The 26734-nt window shown below is 41.2% G+C and overlaps 1 protein-coding gene across 2 annotated transcripts in view; it reads left to right on the forward strand.

The window, feature by feature from the left end:
* gria3b (glutamate receptor, ionotropic, AMPA 3b) overlaps nucleotides 1–24463 on the forward strand; it is an 81144-nt gene extending 56681 nt beyond the window's left edge. The window contains exons 9-16 of one of the 2 annotated variants that reach the window (XM_056382712.1): nucleotides 1614–1718; nucleotides 3559–3765; nucleotides 6524–6897; nucleotides 7455–7653; nucleotides 15388–15635; nucleotides 16424–16538; nucleotides 20958–21205; nucleotides 22628–24463. In XM_056382712.1, coding sequence (XP_056238687.1) covers nucleotides 1614–1718; nucleotides 3559–3765; nucleotides 6524–6897; nucleotides 7455–7653; nucleotides 15388–15635; nucleotides 16424–16538; nucleotides 20958–21203 — 1494 coding nt within the window. In that variant the 3' untranslated portion in view covers nucleotides 21204–21205; nucleotides 22628–24463. Of the gene's footprint in view, nucleotides 1–1613; nucleotides 1719–3558; nucleotides 3766–6523; nucleotides 6898–7454; nucleotides 7654–15387; nucleotides 15636–16423; nucleotides 16539–19399; nucleotides 19515–20957; nucleotides 21206–22627 lie in introns of both variants that reach the window. The other variant, XM_056382713.1, reaches the window with a different exon arrangement.
* The last annotated feature ends 2271 nt before the right edge of the window (nucleotides 24464–26734 follow it).

Consider the following 26734-nt stretch of genomic DNA (forward strand, 5'->3'; position numbering starts at 1 on the left):
AGCCCCACAAATCACACACAGCCTCCGATCTGATAGCTAAAACTGTCCTATCAAAAGAATGATATAAGACTATTTCTGTGCCGTGGGATAGTGCAGAAATGATTTTTGGTCCTCTCCTGACAGTAATTACCATTCAAATAACCAATTACTGCAAAGGGGATCCAAGAATTCCTCTGGCTCCTCTTCAAAACGGTAATTCCCAGCGGTACATTCACATTATAAGCGGTACCATATGATGACCTCTGGTTTTATTTCATAACCTCACCGGGTTCCAAGAGACAGCTGTGAATTTCTCGTTAGCTGGATAAGTGTGGGCTCAGTCTGATATGACATGTGATTATGCCGCATGCCTCCCACACTTCAATTAGCATCACACAGCCCTTACAGCCATCCCCGCACAGTCAGACAGAGGAGGAGAGAGCGGTGCGAGGGATGGAGCGAGTGGGAGAAAGGAGGTCAGGGGGAGAGAGTGAGGGAGAGAGGGAAGATGAGACAAGCCGGGCAGCAGTTTGTCAGGACCTGGAGCCCCCAGTCACCCCGGTGACAGTTAAAGGATGAAGGGTCTTAGCTGTGACTGTCACCAGTGATGTATGGGCAGATATCTGTCCCAGCTGCTCAGGGTGAGATCAGGACTTTGCCTCTGGATCGGCACTCCATGACACAGCTCCCCACAGTCTCATCCCCCGAGAACCGTTTCTCAAATATCACTGTCGAACAAGAGCTGGGAATAAACATTTGGGGCTTTCTCCTGTCTGGCAAGTGCAGCAAACTACAACCGCAACTGTAACCACAGTTTGGAAGTCAAGTTTGAAAAGTTTGCTGCTTTCTAGCGCCTCCATTTGGTGTTTAAAAACTCTGCACTGTTGTACACCTGTCTGGCCCAAACATTTTAAAGATCTGAGGCAAAAAAAAAAAAAAAAGAAAAAAGAAATGTGGACCAGATGTGAAGGGGAAAATCCTAGCCAGCAACAGTTAGACTATTGGCAGCAACATATGCAACACGTTTCATCGTGAGCCAGAGCAGCCATTATTTCAGATGGGCAAACAAACACTTGACATTGGTTTGACTTAAGCATCTGTACAGCAGAATACAGAGTAACTGCAATGGCAAGACTGTGTAGAAGAAACTGTAAGAGCCACTGGAATATTATGCTAAATTATTAAACATGTATGCAGTTCATAGGCCTGAATATCAATTATTTACCATAAAACCTGAGAAGCTGAAGGTAGGAGGGATTGAAGTTGTCTTCCTAATGCTCACGCAGCTCTGTTCCTGCATGTTTGGCTACTTGAACTGGCGATCATAAAAACCCCGTAGCATATTCTCATAGTATCTTTGATCATGGCCCTTACTGCCTGTTGAATGCAGAATAATATAGTATAAACTCTTTCTTTATTCCATGAGCGGATTGCTGTTTTAGTATTCTGCTCACTGGCTGCTCGAACTTTAGCGCAGAAGCAGCAGGCCTCTGGGAAATGCAGTGTTGCTTTAATGAGCCCCTGCATCATGGCAGTTCCCTGCAATGCATTGAAGTGTGCCTGCTGTATGTTCACTGACATCAGTGTTGTCAGCAGGTTGGAATGCACCACTAACCACTGTTTTCTCTTTGCAGATTGGGTACTGGAACGAGTACACGCGATTTGTAAATATTATGGACCCGCAGGTCTCCAACGACTCCTCAGTGGAAAACCGAACGATTGTGGTCACTACTATTATGGTACACTTTCCATGCAGTTTTAAATGTTTCACGTATTCTGCCACTCAAGGTCATGGTGTTGATTCCAATGAGTGATACATTCTGTCCTGGGCGGGTAGAACCACATCTTTTTTGCGTTGCTTTCCATCCACTCACTACATGTTGAAACAGTCGATCCGAAACGGGGGAGTGTTTCAACTGTATCCGTGTGGGTGTCAAAGCATTTTGATTTTCCATACTTCAGTGGCCTGTCGTAGCAGTGACATCACAATAATGGTATATATGATAATGGTTGACTCCATCAATTATAAAACGCATACAAACGCATACGTAAGTAGACCTGTCTGTCCTCATCAAGTAAATGTTCAATGACACTTGGGATAGACTGGCCGAAGAATGACTAGAGGACGATACTGCAATGGTTTTTCAAGCTGGGCAAAGCAAAATAAACAGTATTGGAGTAGGAATAAGAAGGTGCGGTATTTTCCCTTGTTATCACCTCTTCAATCTATTTTGTATTGCCCCTCCATGTGTTCTGTGTTGAAGTATAACTTCCATTCAGCGCTATAGACAAGACCAGACCAAAATATGCTAAACATACAAATCTTATAGATTTATTTACTTTTAACTGTATGTACTCAACTAAACGTTTTTTTTTGAAAATGTATTTACTGACTGTATAATTAACTGATGCAGATCCAGATTCTCCGGAAGCAAACATGCTAAAATGATAAAGAAAAATGTTTGGAAAACGATAAGGATCTTTGGTGTTTATCCACTGTTAGATTTCATTTGTATTCCAAGGCGTAAGGGAGTGTCACTCAATAGCAAGCGGAAACATTTAACATCTCTGGATGAGAAATACAGTCAGGAGGTAAACACGTGTTAACTGGAGGGGAAACACTCAGTGGAATCCGAGGTGAGGGGATACGTTCAGCACAGAACAAACAAACCATTGCTCTCCTACTTGCACTCTAATTGTGTGTGGCTGTAATGACGATGCCTGCTCTCCTGAGCAGTTCTATTGTTTGATAATGATGATGTGCTCAGTAAGAGAAAAGACGAGCTGCACCAGCGTTTTGAAAAGGAGAGGAAAACTAGCACGCTCCTGATCTCCTGATGTAATTATTTTATTTATGGAGTATTTTTTTGCATTTTTCTGGATAGCAAATAACGGCTCGTTTTTAATTTATTTATTTATTTTATATCATTTTATTTTATTTATTTTTTATTTTTTTGGAATGAAACAGCCTTTAACTGCGCATTGGTGCAATGTGCTTGAATATGTTGAGATACTATGGGCACTCTCTGATCCCTCTCCTGTCACTGGCATTTACTTATGAAACCCATTCCCATTCCCATCCCCACCCACCTCTGAGCTGACCCACACCTTGCCTGTCAATGACTCCCAGCCCTACTAAAACTCATTCTGGCCTTCTGTTTTCTCCTACACAAATGAAAAACTTTGTTCTCCCCTCCTCTAACCTTCCTTTATTATGCCACAGAGTTGCACCCTTGGGCTAAAAATGGGTTGGGTGCATTGGGCTTGGTGTCTGCTGGCTGCCACGGCTTGATGAAAGCAGGGTGACCATGTGATCATGCTGCTGTTATCAGTGCATATTTGTGCATTCGCAGGGCATCATCTTTGTACGCATGACTGCATGGGTGTGGTTATAGCAGCTTATAATATGTTGAATCTTTTTGTGTGTGTGTGGGTGTGGATGAGCGCGTGTGTGTGTGTGTGCGTGCGTGCGTGTGCGCGTGCACGGGCACATATGAGTGCATGTATGCATATTTCTGTATAACTGAATGTGTGCTAGGGCATGGGAGTGAATAAACCAGCGTGTGTTTGAATCAACAGGAAGCTCCTTATGTGATGTACAAGAAAAATTATATGCATCTGGAGGGGAATGACAGATATGAAGGCTACTGCGTCGATTTAGCATCTGAGATTGCCAAACATGTTGGAATTAAGTACAAACTGTCTATAGTAATGGATGGGAAGTACGGAGCCCGAGACCCCGAGACCAAGACGTGGAACGGGATGGTGGGTGAACTGGTCTATGGGGTGAGTACTGGGAGCCTTGATTTCGCTGATTACATGACAGTTTGCAAGGAACTTCAACATGAGAGGAGATCTCATTTTTCTGTCTTAAGGTTATCACCAACCCATTGTGAACTCATCAGCTCTTGCCCACAGTTCAAAGTCTAATGCTGTCTCAGGAAGCACAGCTGTGAGTGAATTTGTCAAATGCAGCCTCAAGCATTGGGGAGTTGATGATCATCTTGAGACGGAGAAAATGAAATCATTTCTCAGTGCTGTTCATTGCAATTAATCCTCCTTGCTTAGCCTAGAAAGCTGTCTCTCTCTCTCTCTCTCTCTCTCTCTCTCTCTCTCTCTCTCTCTCTCTTACAGTCGAAACAGAGGTAGGTACATGAAAACAATGAGTCCATATGGCAAACACACTGTAATCACTTTGATGAATGAAAGATTGTATGCCTTTGAAGTGATTGTGTAATTATGTTCAATGTTTGATGTGTATGATGAATATGCCACATTGTAAATTCACAGCTGAGAAAATCTGCTTTAGAATCAACAGCTAAATGGTGGTTTGCGGTTTGCAACAACAAGATCCATATGTGTTGTGCTCCATAAAGGTTGAACCTCTCACATTAGTGGAGGGTCATGCCATGTTTTACATCTGACAGAGCTCTCGGGCTCTCGCAACACCTCAAGCATTCCAAAATTAACCCCGCCCCCACCCCCCACGCCGCCCTCCCCTCAACTCCTTTCTCGCCTTTCTCTGAGGCCACAATAGTTGAACAGGGGCCAAATACAAAATGCATGAGGGTAAGGCTTCCTCATCTGTTCAATTTCCCAACTATCAGCCTGAGAGATTGCCTGGTTTGATGTGCTATCGCCACCAAATTATCTTTCAAATGGGAAAAGTCCACTCCCTGCAGATGGAAGATGAAAAAAATACCCCAATCATGTCGCTGTCAAGTCTTTCCAGGCCTGTAATTTTACAGCAGGTGGGCCGGGACTAATAGTTTTGTACATTTTGACCTTTTGATCAGTAAATTAATTTGATTTTAGTTGTCTTTTAAAGGTTAGGCCCGAGGCCGCTCTTTATTGCTTTGTTTCCCTCACCATTGATTGAGCGCTGCTTACGCCTGCACGAGGATTAAATGGTTATAGCCCTTCACAATGTTTTGTTGACAGCGCAAAGAAAACAGTCGTGTTTATTGGGTCTATTTGTGTTGCTCCTAGTTTGACCTTGTAAGAAGCATTTTCTGCCTCGTGCTGCTTCAATCCGGTGTTTTCTGGATTTTCGACATAAAAAACGACAATGCAGCACAATCCAAAGAACTGTCCTTTACAGAGTGGCTCCTTTGAAGAGGAGCAGTTATTTAATTAATCACATCAACACACTGGCTGCAGTAACACTGTCTAATGTGATTAATTATTTTCTTCTGCTTTTACAAAGAAACCCATTGTGATTTCTTAAAAGGCAGCACCACCTCCATGGATGTGTTTTGATAACATAATGTGATTGAAGCAGCAGAGCAAAGGAGGGAGATAAAGAGAAACAGCTTGAGAAAAAAAAATTAAAACGAACGCTAATGCCAGAATAAGCTGTGTTTGGGAAATCCAGCCTACTGAATGGCATGTGATGAAGTTCACACAGCCAGGGCTTGCTTGTTTGTTTTTTTTTCTTCTGAAGTTTAAAGCTGGGGTAGGCAGAAATCTAGAAAAGAAAGGAAAAAAAAGTTTTGAAATACAACCGCCCTCTTGCAGCTCTCCCCTGACGAGCATATGCACACACTTCATACGTGCATGAAACACAAGCAACCGAGCCACAGCTGTTAACAGAGGGCTAAGCTATTAGCAACATTCAACATGGCCACTTATCACCTGCTTTAAAAATCTAAAAAAAAAAATCTACCGACACAACCAACAACTACTGCAACACATTTAGATATTACAGGAAAGTGAAGTTAGAAGCCTGTTACCTGTCCAGGTGAAGAACAACAAGTTCTCTCCGTCTCTGAAACGCTTCACACATACTGACACATTGACACTGAAAAGACCTGTGATTGGCCAAAGTCTCCTGTCAAGGCCTAGGTTTTCTGAAATCTGAAAACGGAGCCAAGGGGAGGTGCAAACGTCTTGTCTTGTTTGCTCTCAGACCGCTTCAGTTACAATATGCTGAAAGGTGATTATGAAACTTTTGCCCATTGATGCCAAAAAATTGGTTCCTACCCCAGCTTTAAGTTACAAGGCATTTATTGAATGGCTGAGTCAGACAACTCCTTACTTTGCACTTTTTAATGTAAACTTGGACAACTGAAAAGTTTTTTTTTTTCCTCCACTGTGTCTCCTTTGGTCCTGATTAAGGAAGCATTTGGTCAAACATGACTCAAACTCCCATCTGCCTCTGTGGATTTTTTCCAAGCTGTCTCTCTCAAAGTCTCACAGTGCCCTCGTGAGCTTTCTCCTCCTCCTTACCTCCCAATGTGGCCACGTTCCACTGGAAAATCCGATTAATTTTACTGTGTGAATCTCAGATGTATTAGCTGCCATCCCAGGTCATAACACTGTGCAAATGCTACTCTGCTTTTTTCCTGCGTGTGTGTTTTTCTTTTCAGGCTGCCCTCAAGCGTCATAGTCAGAGGCTTATTTCTTATGATCATATGTAAAATGTGTGATGATAACATTGTTTTAAGCTCCCTCTCCAGCTCCAGTTATTCACACATACATTTAAAATGACTTTTTCTTAATGCAGGTCGTAACTAATGCTCACTGTGCATGTCCCTGTTTCCAGAGAGCAGATATAGCTGTTGCACCTCTCACCATTACTCTGGTTCGAGAGGAGGTGATAGACTTTTCCAAGCCATTTATGAGCTTGGGCATCTCCATTATGATAAAGAAGCCCCAAAAGTCCAAGCCCGGCGTTTTCTCCTTCCTGGACCCGCTGGCCTATGAGATCTGGATGTGTATAGTGTTTGCCTATATTGGGGTGAGCGTGGTCCTGTTCCTGGTCAGTCGGTTCAGTCCTTACGAGTGGAACCTCGAGGAACAGGACGAGACCAAAGACCCCCAGACTCCCCCCGATCCTCCCAATGACTTTGGCATCTTCAATTCCCTCTGGTTCTCACTGGGCGCCTTCATGCAGCAGGGCTGTGACATCTCCCCCAGGTGGGTCAGCTCCAATAGAAACCAGGATTGGACAGCAGAGCAGAACAGAGAAAGAAGTTAATACTGAATGAATAGAAAGAGATTTGATGAGATGAAGTTAAAAGTACACAGATTCACTCAATCACTCAAGCAACATTAATTATCCTCTTCCTTTAGGTGTTCGTTATTTGAAGCTATAATCATTTCACATTTAGTGCAGCTATTATATTGTATGTGTAATTGAGTTTGTCAGTTTCAATGCTGAAATTATCATCAACAAAATGGTTTCATCAATACTATCTCCAGGCTATGAAATGATCTTTGACCCTGATTGTTTCACAGCCAATTACAGACTTGGGTTAGAGTACATTTTAAACAACTGCTGCTATTTTCCTCGGAAATGAGCTGTTTGAGAGTGCTGACACAGTATCAGGTTGTTTTAACGATTTACAAGGAAATTCTGATGACTGATGCAATTAGGTAAACGAAACTGGTAGATCTTAGCGGTTTGATAGGCGCCACATATCACGGTGTAATTACATTCTGCGTTTTCCCTGTCATCAACGTCTCTCTGGCAGGTCTCTGTCGGGCCGTATCGTCGGCGGTGTGTGGTGGTTCTTCACCCTCATCATCATCTCCTCCTACACAGCCAACCTGGCTGCCTTCTTGACAGTGGAGAGGATGGTCTCTCCTATAGAAAGCGCCGAAGACCTGGCCAAGCAGACAGAGATAGCATATGGCACTCTGGACTCAGGCTCCACAAAAGAGTTTTTTAGGGTGAGTGGTGCCAACATACTGTTTCACACACTCAGCAACCTGACTAATCAGCCAGTGGCTCCTGTGCTTTCAGTTCAAATGGCAAACAATGCAAAAGCCTAAACATTTTTGCACTCAGGCATGTTGAATCATAAGAACCGCTCTGTGTCCTTGATAAACTCTGCCTTGCAGCTTTTCCATTGTGTACCTTTAGTGCAGCACTCCTGACCTGCACAAGATTGCTCCAAATGAGGCATGTTGACAGAGAAGCAGATCTTGAACTCTTATGACATGAACGTGAAATTTATGCTGCAGTACTGCAGTGTGCAACCTTGAGGCACCGGGGCTGTCAGCAGAAAGTGCGATAACAACGTGGAAGACTCAGAGGTGATAAAAACAGGAGGCTAATCAAAGCGCCCACATCAGGCTCAAACTCAGAAGGGTCAGCTCATGAAATATAATTAGCTAGCCGGCCATAGCTGGCAAATTGGACCTGATGAGGAAGAGCCCTGTAGGTCAAACAGAGCAGTCTGAAAGATGGTTCAGATGGAATATGCAATATGTCCGTCGGCATGAGGGACTAGCTTGGCAATTAAGTCATAAATTAACTAAAATCTGAAGCGAAAGTATATTAGTCTCTGAAAGGCGACCACATGCAGGAGTTAAACAGCGCTGCATATCTTTAATGCAGATCAACCTTCCACTGTGAAATGCGGCTTGTGGCATGGATACATCGACGGTCCAATCCTTTGCATTTGCAGAGCAAGAAGTTGAAAAAGAAATTAATGAAACTGCACTCTGCCTGTGATGACGAAAAGGCAATATGACAGTCTTTTTATCTTACGCTCCCTCATTACTCATCAGCAGGAGAGAAACAATTCATATGTTTCACAGCTGCAGCCTGTTGGCAGAAAGAGCAATTCATTTGTATTACCCCTGGGTTGTGTCGCTCAGAACAACAAAATGCAAAATCAAATCCATGTTTTTTTAGACAAAGAAGGACAAGATAGTGTCTTCAAAGCTTGATATTAAAAATCCTTTTGTTTCGAAGTCTGTAAACTGTTTGGAGCTGGTTGTAAAAGGCTGTATACTGAGAGGATCATACATCCCGGGAAACATGGCACATGACACATGACAGCAACACTTCTCTTCTCCATAGAACACCTCACAAAGCCTGTCATCACTTTCCTTTTCATCAGAGTTGCTGCACAGGTGTATATACAGTGTACATCTTTGTGTCACAGACATGATGGATGCCAATTACAGATTTCCAGGTTTCAAGTCTGACAAAGGAGCCACCTAAGGTCTGCTAGTAGAACAATCTAAGAGGTGGTCAGGGAGTCTCAGTTTTCCTGTATTCTGTGTAATGAGTGTCCTACTTACATCCCCAAGTCTTCAAATAGGAAATGACATGTGTGAACCGCTATTCCAAGGGACTTTTAATTAAAGCTGTAGAGGGCTGACAAGGAAAAAAACACACTGATTAATAGGAGTTCAAGTTCTATTTCAGATCTGTTTTTCAGGAAATACATTCAGGCTTAATTAGACCCATACGGCATCAGCCAGCTGGAAATTTTAAATCAAGTCCAATGTTTCAGACAAGACATATGCCATCATCTCTGACACCCTTGGTCTTTAATTTTTCATGATTTCACCTGGTTTATTTTACAAAGCTACCTGACAAGAAGAACAAGCTCAGTAAGGATGTGCATTTGGAAAAAGAAAATGTTTTGCTCCCTTTCTGCACAGACGGGGAAAAAATAAGATAAAGTCTAAGGCTTGTAATAATGAGCTACAAAACCCTCACCTTGGTTTTCATGTTTTGAAATCGGGTAAATTATCTGATTGTCTCCTGCGATTGAAGACATTCTTCCGAGGCTGTTTTTCTTCTCTGCTGAAAAAACTGACAGTTTGGACATATGGCTTATTACCTGACAGTGACAGTATTCACATCACCATGTGTGTCTTCATTTGGGGGTGGGAATAAAGAGAAGCTGTAGAGGAATTTTCAAAGACAGTGGTGTTAGTTCAAATCCCTCAGAAAGCCCCGAATCTGCTGTTCACAACCAACTAGGACAGCTGGCCTGGGAGCCCGTTGACGTGCCCAGCGGAAGCCTGAATGGCTCTAGGCGCTTGGCAGTGCGGCTCTGCCCGCTCTTGGCTCCTCTTCCCCAGACTACCCTGCTTGTTTGGGCACCCTCTTCTCTCCTCTGTCTCCAGCCTGTCTGTTGCTTTGCCTTGAGACAATGTGGGATAGCTTCAAGCTTAGTGTTGCTCTTCCTCGGCATAGCAGCTGTCATGCACCACTGCACCACTGTGGTTTGTTTCATCATTTTAATACCTGTCATGGATCTTTTCATGCAGTCAGTTGAATATTTGTGTTTTGTATGATTAGAAAATGATGAGTTGAACCAGAGAGGCCATGTTTATCCTCTTGATGAGGTTTTATTCCATCAAAAGGCTTGGCTCAGTTACATTTTAGAATATACATCGAAGGAGAAGTCGGATCATAATAATGGCTGAGATGATAAAATGGGCTGATGTGGCTGTTTAATTACGTGTAAAGACTGGGGTGAGACCATCAAAGACAACCACACTGCTGTCCCTTCATGCACCTCATTTAACAGCGTAACAATGAAGGAATGATAATTGCGCAGAGAAATGAGACCACAGCATTGTTTTCTCTTCCCCTCAGAAGATTATACATTACCCAGAGCCTCAGCAGCAAACATCATGCATCTTAGTGATCTGCAGGTGTGGTGGAGACTCGGAACAACAGCTTGAGTGCAGTCACCAATGCATTTTACTATGCATGAAAATCAATTTCATGTCTCAGCTATTGCGGCTCTGACACTCTATAGCTTCGGCATGGTCCAGCACAAGGTTTATTAAGTAGCTTTTTTTTTATGCGGAGAAGACCTGCATTTAGCCAGGGTAGCACGAAGAGGGGGCAGCAGGGAAATTTATACAAGAAATCCTTAGGTCGCCCTGCAATCATATGCAACACATTGTGGCACAACTCCCCGAGCTCTTGTCACTTTGTGTTTCGGTACAGTGCTGTGCGAAGGGGAGGCTCCTATAAAGATTAGAGCCTGTTTGCATAAAAGGGAAAGCTGACAAAAGTGATGATAGAATTGTGCGAGATAGGCGTAACCTCTGAGGGAAAGCACTGTCCTCAGAGGGCCTTGTCGAACTTTAGATGAGTAGCAACAGCAGGTGCGAGAGGAGCTATTGGAGTCCAGCAAAAGCATCAAAGAGGAGCAATTGGTATGCAGGGCGTAGCATGTGACACTTCAATGACAAAGTACACCCACAGAGCCTCAACTTTCATTTCTGCATACTTGAGATACAGGTAGCCCTGGCATACAGGATATTGGGGGGGGGGAGTGGTGATGTCCACAAACAAAATGCAAGGGAAGTAAAGGAAGGAAGGAAATGTAGTGGTGGGTGTTTGGAGATGGCATTTAGATGTACAAGCAGTGGAGCGGCCATAATGAAAGCAGCCCGCGATGCCAAAGGAAGAATAAAAAAAAAAAAAAAAACAGACTGCAGTTCGAAGGGCAGTGGACAGAGGCCTAGAAATGCTGCGCAACTCTGAATCAATACAGATTAAGTGGTTATTTAGAATGGAGAGGGCAATTTCTTTGACTTTGGACTTTAATCACTTGTCCCTTCTCAGACATTTTAATGGCATTGTTGATTACTGGAACAACAAAATCTCCAAACAATACATTTACTAATGATCTTTGAAAATACACAAGCAAATCCCTCATGTCCATCTCTTTCTATCCCCATTAGTGTCTCACAAGATTAATAATTTTAATATGAGCATTTCATCTTTAGATTGCCGATAGATCACCTGCATGCCAGAGGTTGCCTGTAAGAGAGAAATGCTAAGGCAGCAGTAGCTGAATTCAAACTCTTTAAATTTCATTTCTTTAGCATATTTGACGATAACAGATTTGTGCCTCACAACACAAATACTGTAGGTGTCAGTCTAAAAGAAATGACATGCTGATCGTTTTTTTTGTTCCAAGGCTTAACAAAAAAAAAAAATCATAACTAAAGCAGACCACGACTAATTGTGTCTTTGGTAAGCTAGCAAGTAAATCGCGAGCGTTGGCGCTTAAATTCTACTGTGAAGGATGACATCTGCCCGCACACAGAATCCTAATACTTGTATAAATAAATTTTACTCTCATAGTGTCGTTTTCAACAGCTGCAGCCAGCTGTTTTCATGGCAAAAGCTCTAACAAAAGATTAGCTTCTAGCTGGTGGGGTGGTAACACATTTCATTTCACAGCTAAAGAGCGCAATGTTTCGCGGAGGAGTTGGTGGAGACTTAAGCAGAGCTAAAAGAGAGTCAATATTAAGCTCATATTGATAATAAAATACACTCTATAATGCTGCTCCATGTCTGGTGGATGTTTAAATAGCCCACTGTTAGCTAACACGTTAGCCACATCAATTTTAAAGGTGATAAATAATATGTCAGAGTTGAGTTCACAGCGAGTTTACGGTATGCTGCCCCAAGTAGCCAATAGAAAATCAGTTGTTGCAGGTTCCTCCAACTGACCCCTGCTCTAAGGGAACCTTCATCTGTATCTTCGCGCATTAGTGTGCCTGAGTGCACGTCTATTCATATCTGCGTGTGATTTGGATGTGGTGATTCAAAGACTTGGAACTCCCTGGAAGAATAATAAACCCCCACCAGTTTTCCTCTGGCGTGTCGTCCTCTTGCTGAAGGCAAGTCCTGTTCTCTTCATTCCTCATCTTAGGTCACCAGGCTGGAACAAGAGACCTGTGTTTGTCTTTATGACTATTACGAGACAGCAGGAAGCTCTCTGCTTCAGACAGATTTGCAGGAGGAACACCTACACAGATGATGTAACTGTGTCGCCTAGGTAGGAGGCTTGGCTGAGATCAGCTATTTGGGTACTTCATTATGAATAGAGCAACATTATGACTGCTTTAGTATAATGTGAAGACACTTAGAGGAGGAGGGCTATGCCGTTTTCAAGTTCCCCAGCATAAAGTCGTGTTTGCCTTTTTATAAATGAAACTGCTCCTTGATAATTGTCTGGAAGCTCATTTAGAATACAGCAGCCTGTGCTAACAGGGCCGTTATATGGTGTGAAGGAGAGCCACATGTATGAAGTCGTGTTTATGGCAGTATATAATCACTCAACAAATTGTCTTTTCATTGATGATGGACTTTCCCAGTCATTATTCCCTAATTGAATTATAAATGACCACCACAGACCACAATGTGAATGATTACTTTTTAAAAGAGATGAGAGTAGACTTTCAATACATTATATACTGTGTTCGTGTGTGTGTACTGTAGGCGTGTGTGTGTGTCTGTATTTCTGTGAGTATGCACATTTATGTGCTGGCAGTCAATAATCAAATATCTCTTTTCCCCTGCTGGGCTTTCTCACTGTATCTTGTTTTTTTTCTCTCTCTTTGTCAGAATCTGCTTTAAGCATCTCGCTGGTGACTTTAGTTGCACTAGAATCGGCCTATTTAGGTTTTGGTCGCACTTCGTCCCCGCTCTGATATTGATCAATTGACTTCATAAAACACTGAGGCAGCACACTCTGTCGTCAGTAATCAATGCCCAGATCCATTCTTTTCTCTTCATTTGAGGAGGCGTCTAGAGCTTTCCCACAGCCGCGCAGATGAGCCACAGGCCTTTAGGGGAATTGTCCTCCAAACTAGTGTCCTTTCCATGATGAACACATTTAACAAGATTGTAAACAAAAACATCACATCTATCTCTAACTGTCCCCTTCCTTCATCCTGTCCGTTGTATTAGCATTAAAATGGAACAACCATCGCCCCAACTTCAAGGATTTTTCATCTGAGCCGGGAACATTCATCATGCAGACTTTTTAATTTTTTTATGCAGCTGTCTTATCTCATCCTCACCCTTGGCCTGATGCTCTGTGACAGATGCCTACCAACAAATTGTATATGATTACATAAAGCCAGTGAAGCACTTCCACTAGGTCAAGGTTAATTCTTTTGTATATTAATAGAAAAGCATTAGAGATGGATATGTTCTTATTGAGGGGGGCTTTCACCCATTCAAGGGAGTGATGAGTCTGTTTACTAATCAGTATGTTTGGACATTCAAAGCCACAGAGCTCGGCATTTATATTTATACTTGAACACAATTTATAAAATGTCAGAACACGGTGAAAAATAACCATTCCAATTTTCCAGAGGCCAAGCTACCAACAAACCAACAAACATCCACAAAATCCAGAGACATAACATGCACTCTGTTATGATATGGAGAATCACAGAGCAAACATGTGAGAAGCTGAAGGCACCAAATTTTAGCCACACTCGCTAGCTAAAAATACCAGTGGTGTGACTAAAAAGCAGATTAAATTTTAATTTTTTTCCCAATACTTGAGTTATGAACAAATACCTGCCAAATGAGTGACATTCTAAGATGGTAAAAAATATTACATTATACCTTCTAAACATTATTATGTTAGCGTGCTGCCATCAGCATTTAACTCAAAGCACCACTAAGTAAAGCCTTACAGAGCCACTAGCAGGGCTGTAGACAGTCTTGTTGCCTGATAAATGGCTCAAACAATTATTTGAACATCAAAGTTGTATCAAACAATCATTTCAGCACTATTGCTACATGACTTGTGACCATGTGAGATTAAAAAAAAGAAGCCATAGGGAAGTATCTCAGACAGATGTTGGTACATCAACAGCTTGTCCATATTCCATTCACAAACCCTTTGCCTGACAGTAGATCTTTTGATTCAGCCGGTTCTTGAAAACCATCCAACCCCTTCGTCTTTCTCTGGCCTTTACTAAAAGGAAGCATTTTTTTTTTTTTATGTGGGATCCAGTCTTCAGTAGTCCGCACAGTGCCACTCAGGAACTGGCTCATCACTGCTTGGACCAGGATCTGTTCAGAGTATGAAATGCCTATGCCAAAATAAATCCAGCGGCATTGAATAATTTAATTGATGCTTATTATAGATAGGGCTCAACTCCCCCTGATTTCACAGGCTGACTAAGCCTGACCCCAGGCGCTGGGAAAATGCTCATCTGTGTCACTTTGTGATGCGTCGCCTTGTGGATGTGTAACCCGCTTTCTTGTTCACTTCTATTGCTTCTTCTGCACATTGCCTCTGAGTCTCAGTTGAGATGTTACATTAAGGACAGTGTTGTTGAAATGAATGTCTGTAATAAGTTCTACAAGTTAAATTAGGACTATAAACCAAGGCTCAAATTCACTGAGACTGAATTTTCAACAAACCGATCCAAAACTTTTTCCCTGTAAACGCCATTACCTGCAATTCACTGTCATTGAAGTTAAATTATTGAACATATTTTTGCATAATCAAGTCCACAAATGCCAGTATTTCTGCTAAAATCCAGTTTGCATGGCATTACTTGCTGTATAGGTGATGTGTGATCCTCATTTACACTGAATTTGAGCTTCAAGCTGCAACATAATATTCAAAGTGTACATTTATACTGATGAAGAGAAATGGATTTTGTAAATTCTTGTACTTCATGATCTTATAAAAGTCCACCAGCTATATTTTGTGGAAGTATTTAAAGATATCGCAGTACTGCTTCCGAAGATGTCTATAAATACTTCATGATGCCAATTTAAATGAAGTGATCATTAAGCACAAAAATCCTACAGACTCCATTGAACAATTATAACATTTGGGTTACTAAACTACTTCTCTCTTTTTCTTCTCTGCACAGCGATCCAAAATAGCAGTATATGAGAAGATGTGGTCATACATGAAATCCGCTGAACCCTCAGTGTTTGTTAAGACCACACCCGATGGCGTAGCCCGGGTACGAAAGTCAAAGGGCAAGTTCGCCTTTCTCCTCGAGTCCACCATGAACGAGTACATCGAGCAACGGAAGCCGTGCGACACCATGAAAGTGGGCGGGAACCTCGACTCGAAAGGCTACGGTGTGGCGACGCCCAAAGGCTCAGCATTAAGGTGGGTGGAATAATATAACAATATCCTCCATGTTGTTATAGTATTCCACCTACCCTGATGTCCCCCTGTTGTCATTCTCTTCTCTTCCTCTTCTTGTTTTTTTTTAATGGACACAGAGGTAACGGTAGTATGCCTTTCAGTGCACTTGGATACCAAGGTTATATAATGATAGTTCATGTTTTTAAAAATATTTTTATATATGTGTTAAGAGTTGCTATTTTTACAGTAGAGGAAACAAATCCAGATAATAAGGCTAAAGCTAACAATCATTTCATATTTATGTCTCTCTTACTGTTGCTTTTCTCTCTCCTTCGATCTCTCCTTCTGTCCCGTGTGCTGTCCTACCTGACTGTTGTGTTGTCACTTTTAATTTAACAGTTCAATGGTTTTTCAATTTAGCCTTTAAAAGCTGCGCTGTCACTTGTGACGAATGTTAATTGCATGATGTTTGTTGTTGTTACTTTTCTTCTCAATGACAAGTGTCCCCATCCCGCACACTTCAGTTCTAAACTACGTAACCCTTCATGCCACCTTTTCCAAGATTTAACACTGTCTTTACCTTATATGAGCCTTTCTTATCTCTCCATATTCCTTAAATTCTTAAACAATTTGTCCTTTCCTAGACCATTCTGATTAACAGATAGTATTCTGTGCATAAGCCCCTGCTTTGACAGTGGTAGTCTCACTACCATTACCTATCATTATGATGCTTAGTACAATTATTACTTTGCATTAGATTTCTCACGGACCTGTGCATTTTCTTACAAGTTATGTTTTATCGTTTCAAGAAATGCTGTTAACCTGGCAGTTTTAAAACTGAATGAGCAAGGCCTCTTGGACAAATTGAAAAACAAATGGTGGTACGACAAGGGAGAGTGCGGCAGCGGGGGAGGTGACTCCAAGGTCAGCCTCGATGTCACCACAATCGGGTACCATAGTGCAGAGTAATCGGCAAGGCTGTTACAACAACCCAACCATAACCAAACCAACTGTCCGTCCCAGCCAACCTGCTGCTGCCTCAAGGCAGATTACCAAATTAACTGATAGTCCGACCAGACGGTTTAACAGCTCAGATCGAACTAAGGAGCCCTCGCTTAGCCAACAGAAAACTATTATTTGTGGTTATAGAGATTGTAATGTTCATAGACGTAGATTTAGTGCAAATAAGAATTAATAAGGGAGTTTTTTTTAGTGTTTGATGGTAAAGGGAATGTGGCTGCCCTGCAGTTGTGAAAGGTTGAGCTTTGTTTATCCATCCTTACACACCTGTAGGGCAGATCACCTAGTCTCAGTTGTAAGGCACCTTTTGTAGTGTGAGATATTACTTAATAAAGTCACACACATGTGATTCAACGGTAGTTTGGCAGAGAATGTTTCATGCATGGAAAAGACCGAAAACCTCCAGCCGTCCCTCATGAAGGTGAAGTTTGCTAATCCTGTAAGAGATGGCTTTGCAGTACTTCGCCGCACAGCTGCTTCACATCCATGACACTGGCCCAGAACCCATGAGCTCTAAAGCCAACACGATAAATTCTCCTTAACGGCAATAACCTCAAAATGGCTGCTCAGCCGAGGCCGACAGGAAAGCAAGGGGAACAGCGGCGTCTTGAGGGGACTAAGCATTGCAGGCAAACGTGAGAATTCTAATTAAACAAAAGACTCATGATTCATTTATAATGGGTCATCTGATAAACCACCTGTGGTTTGATTCCACTACATGCACTTCCTACCCCATTAATAACCCTGCTGTGACCCTTTTGACCAGATCTCTCCCTCTTCTTCTCTGGTTAGATGATGAATGATTTTTCCATTATGGGAGCTAATGGTTCCGAGTGTGAAACCCCACTCACCCGTGACAACTTAGTGTAATGTTACTTAGATTATGTGACATGAAGCATTGTGCTATTTTCACTAAAGAACGTATAAGGCAATAGCATTATATTCTTTACATTGCAGGTCAGTTTAATGACAAATGACGCTGTCAGCACACATGTGATGATATAGGTCAGATAACTGGCTAGATTACACACAAGCTGCAAGGTCCCGTGGACCGCAGATTATATAATTACACCCTTAGTGTCATTTGTCATAGATTGGCCTGGATCACAGTGAACAGTTAAGCTGCAGTGACTTTGTTAAAATAGCATCACCATGAGAGGCTACACGAGGCACAGACCAAATAATGTCCCACTAAATGCCTGGGGTTCATTTCTTAAAAGGATTTTTTTTCTGTTTGCATTGCTAACATTGTCCATGTTCTGTAGACACTGAGTTCAGGAGGCCTCCCTGTGCTACTCAGAGCATGCTCAGGAGCCATTTGAAAGTATCTGTCTCTTGTGCTGCCATCACGCACAGGTATGTACTGTCTGTCTGTTTCCTGGCTTGTCTTGGCTCTCCAGGACTCAGTGGAAAGGCCCGATTTGGTGGACTAAAGCGGCCTGGAGCGCTCTTGTTCCAAACAGTGCATCACTTGGCCCCGTCCGGCTCACAGCTCCATGCTCCAACAGACAACAGGAGATGCACATTATCATGCACATGGCTGCATACACACCCACTCACACACAGTTAACACAGCTCTTTCTTGCCCCCAGGCACAACACAGTGCAGCCCAGATTGAGTTTCAGACACAGAGCATGTTACAGGGTAATTGCATTGTTAATCAATGTCTCTCCGAGCCAAGACAATGGTCTGGTCTTCACAGTCCGTTTCTCCAGATTGGCTATGAGGGATATACAGTGGTGTAATCTTCTCTCAGTGCATTATGCATTGCATGGATCCCCTTGGGGGGCATTGTTCCTAGGGAGTAGTCAGGTCACTCATTTATTGATGCTCTATTTTTCTTTGCTTCCAATTTGCTTTTCACTTTCACAGAGAGATTGACCTGAACCGCAAATGATCCACTATTACATTATGACTACGAATCATCTTTGTCCAGCTTTACAATTGTGTTTCTTTTTTTTTTCTTTTTTCTTTTTTGAAGTAATTTAGTGCAATAAAATATTATGATAATTTATGTTGACATGCAGTATTTGGAGGTCGTGATATAACTCTTACACATATCAAACAGAAGGAAACAGCTGTGTCAGACTCGGTTGTGCAACTAGGGGCAAATATGAGAGGAATTATTCCGCTGATACTTTTGAGCTCAGTCCTGCAGCTCTGTGCAGTTTGGTTTGGACACACTCATCTGACACTAATCTGGCGTAATTGGGAGATAAGGTTTTCTTAGCAATATGTCGGGATAGAACACTTAGGAATTAATTACACTCTCTCTTTTGGGCAAATATGAAATTGGTTCTAATGCCTCCAAAATTCATTGTTGTCATTGTAGTGCCAGAAGTATTAGCAATCGCAGGATTAAGCTGATATTGTGGAAACTTATAGGTAGTGTTTTCTGTTTGTTAAGACGAAGCTCCTGTTGGACTGAACTTGTTAAATGCTGTTCGGAAAAGCCCCTGTGATCCAGTACCTGCCCCCAAACCAATGTAACTTGTACCTTTTGGTGTTGATAGACTTGCAGATTGTACTTTTGAGTACCTGCTCGTCGCCCTGCTAACAGCGTCTGCCGATTACTCAAAGCGATATGGGTAGGCCCTGGCTTTAGACTAGGGGTTATAAAGGTAATAGGTAGAATGCCTGCTCTCTGTGATGTTGACATAGCCAGGAGCCCTGCTTTATCGCTTTGTAAAGTATGTAGTAGTTTAAAAGTTGAATAACATAAAATAACATAATATAATGTTATTTATGTTATTTCCCACGTGAAGAACTCCTGTAAACCTTGCAGTATTGAAACTCAGTGAACAAGGCATCTTAGACAAGCTGAAAAACAAATGGTGGTACGATAAGGGTGAATGTGGAACCAAGGACTCTGGAAGTAAGGTCAGTCGCTGCAGGTCTTTTGTACTGATTCCAAATTGCATTTTGACGTACTGTTCATATGCAAGACAAAACTTCTCTAACATCTATAGTGTACATTTTGTTTATTTGCTACACATATTTTTTCTTTTTTTAGTATTTGAGTTTTTCTGCCACCGACTGTAACACAGTTTCTATGTGGCGTTAACACATGGCACTGCTTCCCCAAATTCTTTTTTTTTTTTTTATGCCATAGAAATGAGTCACTTTTTAATGCAATATAAAATGTAGAAACTCTTTTTTGTGACAACTGTAATGATAATGCTGAGGGGAAATTGCCAAAGTGCCTTTCAGTTACACAATTTCAGCTGAATCACAGCAGTTAACAGTTGTTGATAAATGCTATTTTTGCTCATTTTCACTCTTGACATTCATGATACTCTGACCATTATGCTGCTGTTTCTATTTACCAAACTGTTAATGAAAATTTGATTTATTTGTGTTGTTACTAGTTTGCATCGAGATGTGTCTATTAGATTCTTTGGCCTCCTGTGGTGTGACGAACAAGCAAAGCCTCTTATTGTGATGAGTTACTCAAATTCAACTTCTCTAAGCGGCGAGAGCGCCGTAGGGTGTCCTCCAAATCTTGTGGCTGCTCGGAGTTGAGGTTAGAGGCTCTGTTTGCACATTACAAGAAGTTGAGGAATGTAATAAACCCACTATTTAACCCTCTGAGATATAGTCAAAGCCTCAGATCACAGGTTAGGGTCGTAGATAGCTTTATGATATCGCCATGCTCATAGGGTTAAACTGCAAATAGTAAAACTCTAATGAACAAATTTTTAATGAATATGTTTGGTAGGTAAGCAGCAGCAAAATGGTTTGATCTTTAGTGCTTTTTTTAACTTTAATGGAGCTATCATTCATCTACTATGAATTTGACTGTACTGTATGACAATGTTGCCATGAGAGTTATACGTACATGTCTCTAAGAGGATGAAAAAAGATAGGGACTTTCAGAGCTGTCGACCTATGCGATACTGACCAGCTTCCTAACATGGTCAAGAGCAGAAGCCATTTGACATAGATGTAGCGTAGGGAAGCGTTAACCTCTACATTCACCAGCAGATAGAGCATTAAGAGTTGGCTTCTTTCTCCTTAGTGGAGAATGGTTTGACTATGGCAGTCTGAAGTTCCTCGTAACTTTGTGACAACCATAGGAAAATCAGTTCAGTCAAAATTATAGCCTTAGCAACTCATGACATCGTAAATGTTTTCGTTGCTTGTAGCTGTTAGTATCCATAACCTGTAGCATCAGTAAGATAGAGTATGATGATTTACTAAAGCAGTTATACTGTTGAACGTCAAGGCTATGTAAGGCTCAGTTTGAAGGATACAGGCTGCATATTGTTCTGTTGTCCTTCCTCCACTGCAAAACTCTTAACTATGTTATTCACTTTCCCCCAGGACAAGACAAGTGCTCTCAGCCTAAGCAATGTGGCTGGTGTCTTCTATATTCTGGTTGGAGGGCTGGGGCTGGCCATGATGGTGGCTCTGATAGAGTTCTGTTATAAATCACGACAAGAAACCAAACGGCTGAAATTGGCCAAGAATGCCCAGAATTTTAAGCCGGCTCCCCCGACCAACACCCAGAACTTTGCCACATACAGAGAAGGCTACAACGTATACGGAACCGAGAGTGTTAAGATCTAGAGGTACGGCGATTCTCTTCTTCTGTCCACACGATTCCGCCGAGCACCGCGAGAGATTAATCATTTAGCTTCCTGTCATATCAGTTAAAGAGTAAATTATTCATTTGTATGTGTTGCTGTGTAGCGGCTGTTGCTTGTGAAATTGTTTATGGTTGTCATGTTGGACTCAACAGAACACACATGCCCACTCAAACACAAAACTAGGAGATGTTGTTTGTGCCTTGCAAGGTATGGCTTCATGGATAGTGCCTGAGGCTACATGAGGGCAAGAACGTGTGATCTTGAACCTCTTGTTTTGTGCAGTGTCAACAAACTGCTGTGCAGGGCTATTTTATATAGCGGAAGAATTTAGCATTTAGCATGTTGTGTAAAATATGACTTTTTAAAGGGTCTGCTCTCCCAAATTATAAAAGAAATAATTCAGTGGTGCTCACATCATTTAAAGTGACATTTTAAGCAGCATTAATTTTGTTTTTTGTTTTTTTTTTGTGGCCGCTTGGTGGCAGCGGAACAAGCTGTAAACGCAGCATTGCTACAGAGCCCAGGGACTATTTATTCTGTAGTAGTTCCACAGGAAGCTCATTTACCACTTAATACCACTAGTTAACTGGGAATTCACAAAATAGCTTTATATAGCAATTTTACTACAACTTTGCACTAGACAAAGGGGCGCATACCATCAATAAATAAACTGCAAGTCTTGTGTTTGATTGGATTGATTGCATGTTTGTGCTGCTGCTTCCCGTTAAACTCAAAGTGCGACAAGTCTGTTTACAGAAGTACAGCTGTACAACAGCAACAGAATTTAAAGGCCCTGAAAACATATTTTCTCAATTAACTTCTGACACGCGATTTTGTGCCAAAGTAGAAAAGTTTTTATTATTGACATGAGAGACTTCTGTGTTTGTGTTATTTGTGCTCTTCTCACGGGTTTGAAGTGGGCGGGGCGCGGTTGGAAAAAAGTAATGTCACATAAATAGTCAGAATCTGATGACAGTGGGTTGGTTGTTTGCTTATGTTGCTATAAATCAAATCTAATCAAATCACACCCACACAGTTCTGATGAAGCAGATTAGCTGAGTTTTTGCGTGTTAAACTCTTATTAAATACAGTACTGAACGTTAAATTGATTGTTGCGAATTTAATCTTGAATAATTGTGTTACTTAGAAAAAGTCAAGATTTGAAACCATGCTTTCAGGCGCTTTTAAAAGATAAAACAGTAAAAATATGTTGTCCCTCAACTTAAGCCGAACAGAATCACCACATTCACTGTTCTTTATTCGTTTTTACATTGACTTTTTTAATTCACAGTCGCATATTTTCACACGACATGAATCACACAGTATGAAGATGTGAGTTCTTCCTGGCAGTCGCATAAACCTCAATTCTTCCCGTGTTTGCTTTTGCTCTGTATGTTGACACAGGTTTAGGAAACATTTGCATTGTCCCTTACAACTGTGACTATGAAAAGACAGGATCACGGGGATTGAGCTCCAAGCCAAATCCTCTGGCGCGGACACGGCACGATAATCTGCAAAGACGACACGACTGAACTGGACTGGTCATGGGAAGAACCGATGCGGTTCCCTCCTCTCAGTGCCTTATGGAACTCTGAGTCCAATCAATGCAACTCATTCACAATGATATTGCTTTTTGCTTGAAACTCATACAAAACAGAAGAATGGTGCAGTGATTAAAAAAAAAATATATATATCTCTACATATAATACATTTGACATGTTACAATGAATGAGAGAACTAAAGCCATCATTTGCAACCCTAAGCACATTTTGAAGTGCCAGACAGACGACAAATCTTATATGACAAGTGTCTAATTGGTTTTCTTGTAATCAGTATGATCAGATTACTCTTCATCCTTCTTCTGCCAGGTTTTCACTGGTTATATGTGTTCAAATAAGTTTATTAGATCTACGCTGTGCAGTGTAAGACACTGGTTATTAGAGAATAGCTTTTATACTGCTGTAAGTCACTTATGGTGACCTTGGACTTGTTTTAAAAGACAGATTGATCTTATTGGAGTAAAATGCCATTCAGCCCAAAACAATGATGAGTGTGATGTTTGTACTCTAAACTCTGGTGCTGCTGCCACTGTCTTCTGAACGTTTGATGGGACTCACGAAGATGAGAAGATGATCTGGTTTGGCTCCTACGCACTACAGAACCAGGTCATAATTCGCACCTCCAATACTGCCAAGAGTGTGTTTTGTATGACAAAAAGTGTGTAAAGCAAAGAATTCATGCTTGATTTAAAAAAAAAATAAGAAAAAAAGAAAAAAAAGAAAAAAAAACACTGTTTGTGATTTACAGTTTGTAAAATATCAAAGGAGCACTGACTCGCGAAGGTTTGCTGCTCCAAACAGTCTTTCCCTGGAGTTTAGAGTCATTCAAGTCTTCTGTACATGAAAGTAAAACCAAACAAAAAGGGTAATTCAATTGTAGATTAACTGCAATCCAATTAAAGGATAACAGTAATGGCTTTTAAACTGTAGTATTTTGGATTACCTTACTGTTTTCTTTCACAATTGCACATTTTACGATGAGCTGTGGTTTGCTTTTAATTTGATTTCCTTTAATGAGCATTACCGTGTTTGGTGACTTCACTTAGTAAATGAAAATGAAAAATATATGAATACAACAGAAAATAGATTTATACAAGGTTATACCAGGGAAAGACCTGAAGCTTAGCACATTTCCATATTGCTGTAATAATTTCTTTTCTTTCAAAAAGACTGTGATTCCATAGGATTTAGGAAGATACTTATCTAATCACCTGAAACTATGGGCAGATAGTTTTATATGAAAAAAGAAACTGATATGTGAAGAAAAAGAAAGAATAACTTGAGAAATGTGTACATTTAGATAAATGAGAACTATTTATATTACATGATGAAAGATTGGTTTCCCTTTTTCTTCTTTTTTTTTTGTTTGTTTTTGTTTTGGTTTTGGTTTTGGGTTTTTTTTCTAAGAAATTGCATGTGAAATCAGTGATGCTTGACGAGCTCTGCTACTCACAAACTGACCTTAGGTTTAATGTTAGAAATCCAGCCCTGGTTCTTCTTTTGTAACTCCGTTTCACCTCCTTCTTTTTTGTACACCTCACCTTCTGCAAAGACAAAAATCGCTGGGCATAGTAGTGGGTACAAAAGAGCAAGAGATGCATGCATAATTTGCTGAACCTCATTAGTGAGGCGCTGTACAGAGAATTTTAATACATTTTGTAAATAAAATGTACAGAAAGGGTCCTGTGTCTGTGTTAATGTCATTTCTACCACTTAAACCTGTGTGTTGAACAAACCACTATATTTGATTTTTTTTTTTGTTTTTTTTTTTTGTGGCCTGCAGGAATTTCAGGAGCTCATCTCAGCTCAGGTTAAACACACTGCATACTTTAACTCCAGTATGGTGCCAATGGAGTATCTGTAGCCTGAGCAGCCCCCCTGCAGACAAATGCACAAAGAGAAAATTTTTCCTTGTAATAGTCCAATATTGAGCCGTTAGTCTGTGGAAGTATGTGTGCATGTTTTGGATCAATAGTAAGCACCATCTGCTTCACTCTCGCTCTCCTGCTGTGCATCCACTGATTGAGGGCTCCATTGACAGCTTTATCTGGCATGTGATCTTTCTCCCGCTCTCTCTTTATAAGATGCTTTGTGACACAATCAATAATGTATTATTATAACCAGCAACTGCTTACAAAGCAAACTGCACACGGATGTTGTTTTGCGGTGGTTTTAAGCTAAAAAAAACTGTTTTTTAGGGAGGACATTTTCATCAGGATCTGCACAAATAAAAGAGACAATTAATCATTTAAACCCTATTCCCACAGTGTAAATTCTCACATATACAGTAAATCAGCACAATGCTCAATAGATTGCCCAGACAGCCTGTGTCATTTCACTGGTCTCTGGGTCTGCATTGTGTGGTTAAATGAATTCCTCCTTCCAGAGATCCAGCCTGCCACAGCTCAAATAACAAATCCAACAAACATGGCAAAAGACCAGTGTGGTTTTTTTTTTTTTTTTTTCTTTCATTTTTGGATGCAGACACTATGATTCAGGATTTATTCACTGCGCCAGTCCTGTGGAACAGACTCAGTCTGTATGAAATGCTACTGTACGATCCAAACAACCCATTTCTGACAAAGCATGAAAGGATATTGCTTTTTTGTTCTTCCTTTGCTTCACTGCCTCTCCTTTGTTTTTTTTTTTATTCTTTGTTATGCCTGGACTTTCAAACGGGAACAAGACAATATGGGGGAGTGGTGCGCGAGGATTGTACTGCACTGCAGTACATGATGCTCATGAGACCATTGTCTGGAATTAGTTTACTCACCTATCAAAGAGGGCGTCACAGTGGCAGCGTTTGTCCTGCAAAGAATGGGAGAAAAACAAGAGGCAACAAGCAATTAGGATGAGGCCTTTCATTCAGACAGTGACACGGGGAACAGAACTGTCTAATCACAGGAGCAGGGGAGCACATTTTCCTTTCCAGCAGAGGACAGCTAATCACCCCCCTCTGTGTCGCAGCACACTTCTTGCATGTGTTGAGCTGTGTGACTATAGGGCTGTCTTCTCGTGCTTGCTGCCTCTTTGGGCCTGTGGCTGTGAAAGTTAATCTGATCTAACATGGGCTCTGTCACTGAGGGGAAGGAGGTTATATGTGTGTGTGCGTGAGAGAAGAAGAGAAAGAGTGTGCGTGTGAGAAAGAGAGAGAGAAGAGGATACTCAGACGGCTGAAGGAGGACGTGTCATGGGGAAGATACTTTGATTACCGCCACAGAGAAAAAAAAAAAACTTTCTGGTTCACTAGCTCCCTCACTTTGCAGTGTACTGCAGTCTTTCTCCCTGTCTCTCTCTCTCCAAGGACACAATGAATAAATCACATTCCAACTCAGTTGTTCCATTTCCCTCTTTTCTCCACTTTAGCTCTTCAGCTATCTTAAATGCACTTGAAGAGACCTGCACTTGAATTAAAGCTCAGTTGACATTGATCAGCTTCCCAAACATATATCCTATTATTAGAAAAAAAAATAGTTCAAAGGCATTATTACAAATAAAGCAATTTTTTTGGCCTGACTTTTGTCATAAGCAGTTTTTCACATTTATAGCTATTTAATCTGTTTGTCATACTTCCCTCATCTGCTTTTTAGAACATTTCAAAACTCGTTTAGCTGTTGATCGTGCTGTTTGAAGCGCATTTTAATGATACAAAGACAACAGAGATGCAGAGATATGACACATGGAATTCATATGCGAAGCCTGCAGGGTCTTGACTGAAACAATGAGATATGAAAAAAACAAATATTAGCACAGAAACACCATTAGCATCCTGCACTGAGTAAGAGATCATGATTTACACAGTTCATCGTGATAACAGAGACATAAAAGATTTACGTTTGCCATGTTTTGTTTATGCAAGATCTCACTTCTCCAGACAGTGAATGATACAGGTGTGACTCATAGAAACCATGCAGATAGCAAGAGGATGATGACTTTGAACACAGTGTGATTG

The sequence above is a fragment of the Seriola aureovittata genome, chromosome 8 (genome assembly GCF_021018895.1).
Source record: "Seriola aureovittata isolate HTS-2021-v1 ecotype China chromosome 8, ASM2101889v1, whole genome shotgun sequence".
Taxonomy (NCBI): domain Eukaryota; kingdom Metazoa; phylum Chordata; class Actinopteri; order Carangiformes; family Carangidae; genus Seriola; species Seriola aureovittata.